Source organism: Montipora capricornis, chromosome 2 (genome assembly GCF_036669925.1).
Source record: "Montipora capricornis isolate CH-2021 chromosome 2, ASM3666992v2, whole genome shotgun sequence".
NCBI lineage: Eukaryota > Metazoa > Cnidaria > Anthozoa > Scleractinia > Acroporidae > Montipora > Montipora capricornis.
The window spans coordinates 38,432,731-38,445,230 of record NC_090884.1 but is presented as its reverse complement, the minus strand read 5'-3'; the positions used below and the strand labels follow the sequence as shown (position 1 = coordinate 38,445,230).

At 41.2% G+C, this 12,500-nt stretch overlaps 1 protein-coding gene across 1 annotated transcript in view; it reads right to left on the bottom strand.

Moving 5' to 3' along the window:
* LOC138021018 (E3 ubiquitin-protein ligase rnf213-alpha-like) overlaps nt 1–12,500 on the bottom strand; it is a 134,709-nt gene that overhangs the window by 99,005 nt on the left and 23,204 nt on the right. Inside the window, exons 6-7 of the mRNA XM_068867902.1 lie at nt 7,249–7,460; nt 6,473–6,765 (exon numbers count right to left, since the gene is read on the bottom strand). Of these exons, the coding sequence (XP_068724003.1) occupies nt 6,473–6,765; nt 7,249–7,460 (505 nt within the window). The remainder of the gene's footprint in view (nt 1–6,472; nt 6,766–7,248; nt 7,461–12,500) is intronic.

Sequence of the window (12,500 nt, the reverse complement as noted above, 5' to 3'; positions counted from 1 at the left end):
GATCAGATCTTACAAGACCTTTCATTGAAGAACTGTGTTTCCAAAGGAATGGGCATTTGTAATGAAGACATCTAGAGTTCGGTTGGCACGTGGGCCTTTCAGCTGAGAAGCTTTAGGCCCTGTGCTAATTGATTGCATTGTAGTTGGCTTGGACATGGTGCAACAGACAGGAACTCAAGTCCTTGATAGGCCATATTTATTATGCAGGTATTAAAAGTGGTTTGGTGTGGTTGGACCTTCTTATGTTGTATGATTGACCTCTTACGCTGCTTCTTCAAGAAGAATCCCCCTATCCACCGTAATAAGGAATACATTCTGATTTGCAGTGGTGGCACCTGTTTTTGGTAGAATGGCATGGGGTTAGTTTCTGGCTTTTTCCGGAAATTATCCCTACAGCAGACATTCAAGTCTCCTCCGATGCCTCTGGCTCTCTGGGCTTTGGTACATATTGGGAAAGCATGTGGTTCACTGGTTCATGGCATTTCTCACAGCAAGAGCAGTCTATTGCTTACAAGGAACTGCTTCCAGCGGTCATTGTGGCTTATGTCTGGGGTCATTGGTGGTGCAGGTGGCATGTTCTGTTTTGGCCAATCCTCTTCCGATCCCCATTCCCTCACATCTGTTGGAGGATCTCATCTCTCTACCTTAGAAGCACAGGGCTATTCCTTTTTGGCCCAGAGCCTAGCTGCTTCCACTCGCAAATCATATACTTCAGCTCAGTCCCAGTTCATACCCTTTTGCCATCAGTTGGGCAGCCTTTACTCCTCTGGGTCTCCTTGCCCAGAGGCTGAATGGATGCCTTGCTTGTTTGCTACATTTTTGGCTAGTTCCCTTTAATCAAAGTGTATCTCTGGCGATAGAGCCTTGCACATTGAACAAGGTTTTAAGGATTCTCTTCAGAACTGTCTTCGCTTGCAGTATGTCATCTGCAGCATCAAACGCAGCTAAGGCTCCTCCTCCTCTGCCCACTTATGAATTGCATATGACCTCGTGCTAGTCATTTGGAAGTCATTAAACTTGCAGCTCCCCGATCATTGTATGTGTTCTGGGAGGCGTGCACACTGGGATACTTTGGGTTTCTCTGGTGAGCAAAATTAACCGTCCCTTCATTGGCGAGTTTCTCCCCTGTGATTCACTTGGGCATGCAGGATATTGCAGTGGACTCCAGTGCAGCCCCCTTCTGTGTTCCTATCACCATCAAGACGTCAAAGACAGATCCCTTCCGTAAGGTCTCCATTCATATTGGCTTTGGCAAGTACCCCCTAAATATTATTGCACCATTCACGCAGTGCTGGCTTACATGGCCATGCGGGGCGATAGGCCTGGCCCTCTGTTTCTATGTCAAAACGGGCAACCTCTCTCCCATTCCATGCTCACCAATTGGCTCCGGCAAATTATGGCCCCTAGCCCCAGCTTCTGCATTGGTGCAGCCACAGTAGCAGCCCACAATGGTATTCCAGATCATCTCATCCAGGAGTTGGGCCAATGGAAGAGCAATGCTCATCAGCGTTATATTAGGACTCTGTCTGAGGGTTTAGCTTCTCTCTCCAAGAAGCTCATATGATTGGCTTCTGTCTGCCCAGTTGGTACTCCTAGTCCATCGTCCTCCAGCGCAACACTCATCCCTTTCCTTTCAGGTACACCTTTGTTTCTTTTTTCCCTTTCTCCTTGGGATGAAATCTACAGATGTAGCTGTTTAATGGATTGTGGTGCTTGGAGTCTCTTGGGGAACTTTGGAGGTTCCCTGTCGCCCTGGTATTGCAGGTCTCCGGTCTCCAAGACCCAGAGAAAATGGGTGGTTTCCACTAATTCTTAAGGCACCAGTTCCCAAGCTCATTAATTGGCGAGGAGTTTAAAGGTTGGCTAAATGCAATTTAGGCGAGGTTAACCTCAAGCCAATGCTGCCAGCGGTCTGACCTATTCTCACACATCTGTGGGCCAACCCTGGAATTTGCAGGGGCTTTCATGTATAGCTTTGTGTTCTAGCAATCGTTGTGGATCAGTGCTTTTGTAAGCAAATCTTTGCGGATTCTTTAGCCCCACCCTCCCTTCCCTCAGGGCAACTTGTGTTAGGAGGTAAGTATTAGGTTAGGGAAGTATTTCCACTGACTTGTTTCAGTGTGATGGTGCCTGTTAGCTGGGGGCTTCTCGGCTGGTTCCCGCTTGCAGAATTGCCATGGATACCTCCCTGCTGGGCCTGGATGACCTCAGGCGCTTACCCGCTAACTTTTAAGGCACCTGTTCCCAAGCTCATCAATTGGCGATATGTGTAACCAGTTCAAATACTTTAAACCAGTTCCAAATATTTTGTACCAGTCTAAAAACAAATTTCTCAAAGTCAAAACTGAACTACTACATATGCACCAGGGCAAAGCAATGTGGCTGACCCTCTTTGCCATTTGCTAAATCAGTACAAAGCGGCAAACCATCATGGTGGAGTAGAAGGGTACGTTCAATTTACAGCAACCAGTGAAATACCTAAAGCCCTAACTAGGAGAGAGAAGTTGGGGAAGCATCAGCAGCGGATCAAGAGTTGAAATCCCTGCAAGAAGCAATCAAAACCAGTCTATTTGGGCAATGCAAGCCTTACACAGCAGCAGCAGGAGAATTGTGTTTCACTGGGCAACTAGTCCTAAGAGGTAGCCACATTGTAATACCAAGCAATCTAAGATCTCAAGCAATTGCCTTAGCCCATGAGGGACACTCAGGAATTGTTGGAATAAAACAAAATCTGAGAAGTACAGTATGGTGGCCTTGTCTAGATATTAGACAGCTGCAAAATTCTGCAAATCCTGCTATGGGTGTCAGTTGGTTGCTCATACAAATCCACCTGAGCCATTGAAGCTACAACATTTCCAGAGGGCCCTTGGCAAGACCTGGCCATAGATCTTTTTGGACCACCCCCAACTGGACATCATACCACGACTGGCAAAAGTCTTGCCAAATTGTTGTTTAACAGGAAGATGAGAGGGACGTTCCTGGAACTGTATGCTGATCTGGAATCTCACAATAGAGATGCAGAGGTAAAAGCAATGACCAAAGAACATGAAGATAAGGCAACTGTCTGTTATTCAAGTAGGGTTGAGACAAGAGACGAACAATAACGTCTCCACACCACTTAATACAACACTGTTGCAAGTTAACAGTGAGAAAGACAACAGTGTCATTGTGGAATATCTAAATGGGAATCAATACTCCAGAAATAACTTCCACGTAGAAAACGTTCATGGTAGATGATTCCACCCCCACTCTCAGAGCATTACCAGCAAGACCAGACAACACTACAGCACCTGCCACAATAACAAGTCAAGCTATGGGTGAATCAACACCATCAGTACCCACGAGCCTCTGACCATAAGTGCACCATTAGTGCAAGCAAGTTTGGAGAACAGGAACAAGGCAGTTCCTATCTGAGGACATATTGTTGCCAAGTCTTCATACTGGAAAAAAAGTCTGAAGACCTGAAAATGAGACCAAGGAGTTCTTTAATAGCTTTAGGCCTTTCCTAAACAAAAAGGACCATACACACAACACTAAAATCCATCTAAACGACAAAGGGTCAATCGTCAGAAATCAATGCGAAGTTGCTAAAATACTAGCTGACTATTTTGCCACAATTGCTGAAGGAATCTGGCGGAAAAGCGCCAAACTTCGATAAATGGAGGACTTTGAATACTATCCCTGTGTTCAGAAAATAATGGCGGAAACTACAAACCTAACACAAGGCATAGAAGTAAAGCCTGTCACACAGATACAAGTTCAAGATTCTATAGAGTCGCTTAAGATCAACAAAGCCACTGGCTGCAATGACATTCCGGGAAAAGTACTTAAAATTGGACTAGAGGAACTCACAAAGCCATTTTAGACTCTCTTGAACTCTTGTGTAAACAACAGGGTATGGCCAAGCGAATGGAAGAATAGAGAATGGGTACCTTTCTTTAAAAAAACGACAGACACTGTAAGAAAAACTACAGACCCACCACAGTCTTACCTTGTGTCAGTAAAGTTTTTGAGCAGCTCGTTAGCAAGCAAATTACGGCTGACTTCGACACACTTGAGTGAAAACTCATCAGCCTACTGCAAAAAATACAGCTGCGAATCCACCTTAATCAACTTGGTTGAGGGTGGAGAGAGGCCAGAGATAACCATCTTTTTGTAAAATATGTCAAAGGCTTTTGACTCCTTACATCCACCAATGCTGTTAAGCAAACTCAAAGCTTACAGCTTCTAGGATACTGTTATTGAACTTCTGAAAAGCTATTTGTCCAACAGGAAAGATCGTGTGATGATGGGAAGTAATATCAGTTTCAGTAGATTTGTCAATCGGAATATCTTCCAAAACGATCTGTCTTATCATGTTAGGGGAATATCAATGTACGCGGATGACCATCCGTTTTACCACACAGGTCGAGACTTACCTACTAATATATCCAAACAGCAACAGCAACAAGTGGCACGACCTAAATCTGTTAGCTGGAAACCTTAAAAAGTACCAAACCTTAACCCTTCACCCCTTAACCGGCCTAAGCCGGCCATACTTAGTATTTTACTCTGTCTAATGCCAGACGTTTTTACTCGTCCATGGGGAACCCCCAGGTGTCAATGGGTTAACACTCCCTGGAGAATTAAAACCCTTTCACCCCTGAACTGGCCTAAACCGGTCATACTTAGTATTTTACTCTGTCTAACACCAGGCGATTTTACTCGTCAATGGGGAACTCCCAGGAGTCAATGGGTTAACACTCCCTGGAGAATTAAAACCCTTTCACCCCTGAACTGGCCTAAACCGGTCATACTTAGTATTTTACTCTGTCTAACGCCAGGCGATTTTACTCGTCAATGGGGAACTACCAGGAGTCAATGGGTTTTAATCATTTGGCAGTCATGATAACCATGACCATAACATAGAGCAATGCGCGTCTTTGCAAACAAGTGAAAATAAACACGAATGAAACCCTCCAACTTCTCGGAGTCACAACAGACTCAAAACTGAACTTTAATAATCATATAAAAATATTATTGTAAAGAAGCCAGTCAAAGGATTGGTGTGCTTATGACACTCAGCAATTTGAATCCAACAGATACAAAACTACACCATATCTAACCTATTGTCATCAAAATTAATATGGCATTTTTTTGAAACAAGTGATAGCCCCGCAGATTGGAGAGAGTACAAGAAAGAAGCCTAAGGGCTGTATACAAAGACAAACACTCCACCTATGAACGTTTGCAGCAGAAAGCTAAGTTACTTTTGTTACTAAATAGACGTTTACAAGATAACATGCATTTTAAGGTAATGTTATTAATGTAAATGCTTTTTCCAAACGTGAAAATAAAAAAAGAAAGAGTTGCATTGTATCCAAATGTGTTGATCACTGACTCTTCCCGCGCCAAACCCGTGCGAACCCAGACCACTAGTCAAAAGCGATCCACTTTAAGCGCAAAGCCTCTAGATATCAGTACAAAAAAAAACATAGGACTGCTAATGAGAAATTCATTAGAAATAGGTCCAATACAAACCTAACTGACCAAGAAAATGATTAGCTCGAGAAAGGACTCAAATTTATCACAAAACCTGAAAAACCGGCATCAAAAGAAATCTCATAAGAGATTTCAACTGCTTTGCTCACTCTATGCGTTTGAAATATATTTTTGGTAACTCTAAAAGCGATCCACATCCGTTGTACGTCAGATCTAACTGGCAACCGCCACCACAACCATCAGTGGCCCTACCCTACAAAATTACCTTGAACAGACAAAACTTGAGATTGCTAATATCACCTTTACCGATGTAAAGGACAATCTATCAGCAAATCAAAGCCGAGCACTCAAAACGCTTAAAACCAACAGCGAGATAAATCTTAAAAAAGCCGACAAAGGGACCACTACAGTTGTTATGGATACAACTCAGAAAAGTCGAAGAAGGTTTAGAACAAGTCTCCAACGAGAAATTCTACAAACCTCTCGAAGAACCCATAGTATCCCAAACAGCCGCTAAAGTCAAAACAATAGTCAACACATTGTTCGCCAACAGACATATTGACAAAAGGACACACAAGTGGCTCAATTCAGGCCAAAACCCACCGAGAATACCAGAATTCTACACGCTGGCCAAAATACATAAAGCTACTCCAGTCAGCAGACTCCTTGAAGCATTCTGGTTTTCTTTGGCTATGTTGAGTATTATGTACACTGCATTGTAATTCTACTGTTATAGTTCGATTGTAGAATGGTTCTTTCATGGTTCACAAATTAAAGTCATTATTGTTCATCAAGAAGCCTATTTCTTAATATTTTACGAACCAAAAACCTAGTTAAATTGGGGGGCCCCAAACAAAAGCTAAATTCAAGGTCACAAAAAAGTAAAGGAGTTGAATAAAATACTGTAACCTCATTGTTTAAAAGCAAAAATGAATATATTTATACAAGAGGAATGTTTTTAATATAGGAAGGTGAAGACTTGATTACTCACCCTTTTAAAGTCATACAAGACAGGAACATTCCTAGTTACATGTCCATCTTCTTCCCCTAAGGTTTGCGTCATACAGAAAGCCAAATCATCAATAACTTTCACTGCATCCCATGCTGTCATACTTGTGTCTCCTCCATCCTCTACAAACCCTACCCAACGAGGAAGCATTGCCCATGTTGCAATGTTCCTCCCTTCAACAGGATCCATGCTCTTTAAAAAGGGCATTTTGTTACGAAGTTCCTGATACCAGCTAGGTGAACTAAAGATAGTGTCATCATACTGGTGCCAAACAGCTAAACAAAAAAATTAGGAACTGTTCATTTAACCGCAACAACACAATGTTTTTACTACTTAAAGAAAATCAATGGGCTGGAATAACAGGACCACAAAAGATGAGTCAGCACCAAAATATCAGCATGGTTTCAAATGCTGGAGTACAGTACATGTAGCAGTTTCTGTTCAAATCTTGTGAAAATCAAGAAGCAAGTGGTCCAGCAAGACTATACCACCCTCTGTTTTTGGGTACCAAATGGACGGAGATGGAATGCCACATATAAAAAACCATATCTCATATCTTGTTTGGATGGAGTGCTCTTCCTGATTTGTTTTCAACAATTTCAGCAGGAAACGACAAAAGTAGAGTGCCTTAATTTTCCTAGTCAACCTAATAACCAAGAAGATAAGAAGATAACCAAGAAACAACTTTCTTCCCTGTCAATTGAAGGAGCTTATGAATTCTTCAGCTATCAATAAGAAGACAAAGAAACAAATAATACCTCCTTGTTTGCACCGTCCCTTGGGTATTTGTAAGCACCTGTTTCTATCATATCCAAAGGCAATGAGGTGATCCCATAGGTACTTCGGCTTCTCTCTTTTACCCTTTTCATGCTCTTTTCGCACAATGTACTTGTAAGGGACGTTTCCAGAAACATAAGTGCAAGGCACCAAAAGCTTTGCCTTGATCAGAATGAACCCATTTTCCAGGTCACTATATTAAAAAAGTTGGAGTTTCTCTAAGAATCTGTGTACTACAGGTACATGACATAAACAGCATTGGAAAACTTTGAGTTTGATATTCATACAGTGAAATGTAAAAAAAAAAAAAAGGTGCTAACTGCAATACCAACCATAACTGAAAAACATGTTAAAAACATTTTTTTAAATTCACCAAGATCTTATCAGAAACATTACTATTAAAAATTACCATGGCTTATAATGACAAAGGTGTCAATTAAAAATAAACAACAAAATGAAGGAAAGGCTTAAATAGAGCCAGCCAGAAAAGGCTAATTGCTAATTACAGAGGAGTTACAACCTTGTGCCCAGGGTATTTCACAGAGATGTGAATAACATCCATTATATCAATACTTGAAAGCACAATGAAATAACCTTGCCCACATTAAACATATAAGTAACTTTTACTGAACAACGATACATGTGGAATGGACATTGCGCGGAAGACAAGGACAAGACAAGGTGGAGCGAGACTTCATGGCAGACGGAAGTTTGGTCGCGTCTCCCTATAAATTTCGGTGACAGGGGACACCTCTCTGGTTACTTCTCCCATGTTAACGTCAACTTCTTGGAAAGATAATATTTAGCATTCATTGTTAATGCCGGCAAGAAAGGACAAAAGGGGTGATTGAAGGTCAGAAGAGGAAGATCAAAGAAGTGCAAAGAAAACCAATAAAAATTGCAAATGGATAAAGAAACTGAAGACAGACCGGCACATTATTTTGGCTTAGAACTGGAGAGTAATGTCTCTATAGCGATCAATAATTTCAGACCTCAGAAAATGTCTTGTTGCCAGCTTTTATGCATATGTGCCTGAATGTTTTTCATATGTGTTTAAAGTTTTTGTGTTTTTGAAATATTTTGTTAAGAACCTTATGTATTTCGCTATGTATATAGTCCCATTCTAGTGGTGCTCATTTATCTTTCGATTTGTTCTCCATGTAATTCCGATTTTTGCTCAGAAGTAATGTTTTCCTTTTTTTGCAGAGCTCTGTTTGCATTAGTATGCTTGCTTCCCTTTGGGTTTTCTTTATTCAATCACTGACTATTGATTCATATTACAAAAGATAAAAGGGGTTGGAACAGTGCGACACATGGAAAGTCTTTACAAAACGTTTTATGCATTGAAGATTCATTAGATCGGGTGGACATTTTGGGGTATGCAAAATCCAGACAGGCAAACGTACACTTGGAGACGTAGTAAACCGGATATAGAATGTTGATTAGACTTTTTCTTAATATGTACTAGCTTGGCACCTGCCATTACAAATGCAGATATTTTGCCAGGTTTTAAAACGGATCATTCCCTTGTAACTCTGCATCTGGCAAATAATACCAACCCCTGAGGACCTGGTTTCTGGAAGCTAAATACTTCTCTTCTGTCCGATGCTGATTATGTAGCCTTAATTCACAATAAAATTAATGAGGTAGCAAATGAGTACAAAAACAACAATGAAGTATATCATACTCTGTTATGGAATAGAATTAGTTCTTTTTTAGTTAATGCTGCAAGCTGTGCAAACAGGAAAGGTCTCCTATCTGTTACTCAAATAAGAGGAATGATCACATTGATACCCAAAAAGGAAAAACCCATCCATCCCTTGAAAAATATATACACATTGCATACGTGTGTTAGTGCAGTAGCTTGACACAGTACTTTAACCAGGACATAATGTAAAATACTAAACCCAGAAAGACTGAAAGAAATAAAGGGGAATCGAGAAACATTGGCTTAGAGGCTGACATGAAGTTAAACTTCTTTTTCACGGTAAGTTAAAGTGTGTACTCTTCCACTACAAAAGTTCACTGAAGTCCTGTCCGGCGGGGTTAGCATCTGTATGGGATACCTCAAAATATACAACTTGCTGCCAGAAATATAGGACTGAAAATTCTATTCTCTCAAAAATGCGAACGAAGCATGGTACAGATTTTGTTTGCCTCCGTTGTGCAAAACAACTATTGATGCAAAAGTAAATAAATATTGATACACAGTTTTAAGGAAGAGCACAAGAAATTTTTAGGAAGTGTCAATCAAGAATTAAAAAAATTGCCAAAAGCAACAAAATGTGCAATATGAAAACAACATAAATTTTGTGCCATGAATATAAAAGGTTACCATCAGCAAAAAACATTTTGGGATATTTTCAAACTTTTCTATTGTTCTTTTGGCTGCATGAGTAAATCACAAAATTGAAAGTGACCTTGATTTCAGCGGTCGCCTGTGATCAAGTTACCTTGCGTCTTACTAATGCCATGACTATTCCGGGGTGGAGGCTTTAGGGTGTGGGGTAATGGGTGGGGGTAGGGGGTGAAGGATAAAATAGCTGAAACAACCCGAAACAAACATGCTAACCTTGTGCGAGAGTAATAGACTTAGCCCTCCCCCCATAGTCGTTATGTGACATTGATCGCGTGCCCTTTAGTTTCCAAGTAAGGCAATGACACGTGAGTGAGAAATTGTATGGTGAATTGTGAGTTGAACAGCGAGCCCGTTTTTGCGAATTTACCGATTAAAAAGCTGAGTAAAACACAACGCAATCGAGTGAGTTTACAGTTTACCAATAGGGTGTCTGGTATACTTTTGGTGCCGGGACCAGGATACATTGTGGAAGCATCGAAAAAATTGTGGAACCGAGAGATCGATCGCGAGTGGAGAGATTGCAAACAATGCAGGGGGCAAATTCGGAAGACACGAAGAAAGCTTTACTCACCGAAGTCGAGAAAGAAATCGAGAAACTGAAATATTACCTGGAAGGGTCAGAGGAGATAATCAGAGAAGGGGATTTTGTAGAGATTGAAGTCACCCATAACCGAACGACGGCAATACACGGCAAGCTATGTAATCTCATCGCCCACGTGCAAGAACTCAAAATCGAGCGAGGGATTGAAACCGCGAGAGCTATTCATCAGTGGAAAAAGGATACGAAAGAAAGATTCGCTCTGTGGACACTGCAGATGGGAAAGATCGAAAACGCCATCAGTCAGAGACGAAAGGAAATCCAAAACGAAATTGAGGGAGGGTTCTATGAGAGACTGATCAAAGAAATAAAGAAGGCTTTGCACAAGACGCTAGGGCGGTCAAGACTTTCGTATGAAGCCATGGAATCGGACGTGATGGACATAGAAAGGAACTTGAACAATCGCCCCCTGACTTACGTGGAGGTGGAGGAAGAAGAAGAGGTGCTTACACCAAACGTGATCATGTGGGGTCGTGATGCTTACCCAATCGAAGACATCGAACTTATCGAAGATGATAAGGAGAAGCTGACGAAGATGAATAAGAGATTGGAAGAAGCTAAGGCCCATGCATGGAGACGATGGAAGAGAGAATACATCCACAGTCTAATGGAAGGTCACCGTCTAATTAAGGAAGAGGGAGCTACACCCGTAGTCGGAGAAGTTGTTCTTGTCGTGGGAAAAGAACCGTGGAGAGTGGAAGAAAGGGAAGGTGACGCGCCTCATTCAAGGCAAGGACGGTGTTGTTAGAGGTGTGATTTTGCTGCATAAGGGACACACTATTGAGAGACCTCTACAGCTAGTTTGTCCATTGGAGATACGAGGAGCGGATCACAGTGTTCACCTGCAAGAGGGGAGGAGAGACGAAGTGCATCCGACGAACCAGAGAGTTACGGAGACCTGCAGCTCAACAGGCAGCTGAAAGGATTGCAGTACAAATGCGAGCAGAACAAGAGGACTAAATCTGAACTGAACTGTTTACAAGTTGCATGATCTTTTGTTAAGGATTGTAAAAATTGATAGTTTCAATTTTTAGGGGAGTTGTGTGCAAAAGTAATGGACTTAGCCCTCCCCCCATAGTCGTTGTTGTTATGTAACATTGATCGCGTGTGCTTTAGTTTCCAAATAAGGCAATGACATGTGAGTGAGAAATTGTACGGTGAATTGTGAGTTGAACAGTGAGCCAGTTTTTGCGAATTTACCGATTGAAAAGCTGAGTAAAACACAACGCGATCGAGTGAGTTAACAGTTTACCGATAGTTTGGTATAACCTTAGGCCTAAACATTATCTAAGGCATAGTGTTCAGGCCTAAGGTTAGCATTTTTGTAAAGGTTTGGGTGTTTCAGCAATTTTACCCTTCACCCCTGGAATAGTCATGCTGCTTACTGACAACTAGAAGCATCTGCGGCAAAATGACAGCAAGACATTGGATTGGTTTAACTATCGACATAAGCCATTCTTCCATGACGTGTGCTTTAATGCAGGGCTGGAGAGGGTAAAAGATCTCCTTCATAATTAAAGACCGACCTTTTATCAGCTTTGATGCTCTTGTGAATAAATTGAATATAATATTAATACTTTTTGGAGTATTATAAAGTGGTGTCCAGCATAAAGTTCAATTTAAACTCCTGCACAGACATATTGCCACTGACGCCTTTCTCTGCAAAGTAGGAATTAAACAGACTGATTCTTTTACCTTCTGTGGAAAGACAACTGAAAAGCTAGTTTATCGTTTTTGGAGCTGTAAATATACTAATGTCTTTTGGGAAAATTGCGCTCAATGGATAATACAAAACATCATGGAGGTAGGAAAATTAAACTTCTCTGGAGCCTTTGTTCTTGGCTTGAATTCTGATATGGAGGACCTACTATTCCATTATTAGTTTCTCATTGTTAGGCATTAATTATATCTACACCTGTTAAGTCAGAGGCATTTACCCTAATTTGCAAACGTACAAGTATCCAGGCTGGTCAAAACTCTATGGGCATAGAAAGGCAAATTAATAGCAAAAGATAATAATTATCTCCTTGACTACCTTTGAGAAGAAATGGTCTAAAATGAAAAGAGTCCCCTCAACGGAATTAGTACAATACATGTGGAGTACACATGGGGAGGCGGGTTTTTTCACGTCTACAGCGCTCTGCAGGTTTGCCCTTTTCTTATTTTACATATGTTAGCAGTGTTGTAAGAAGGTATTGTAAAATATTCAATGTACATCTATCTGTAGAGAAATGCAATTTTCAGGTAACACAATGCAGAAGAGAGGTACATTGTAA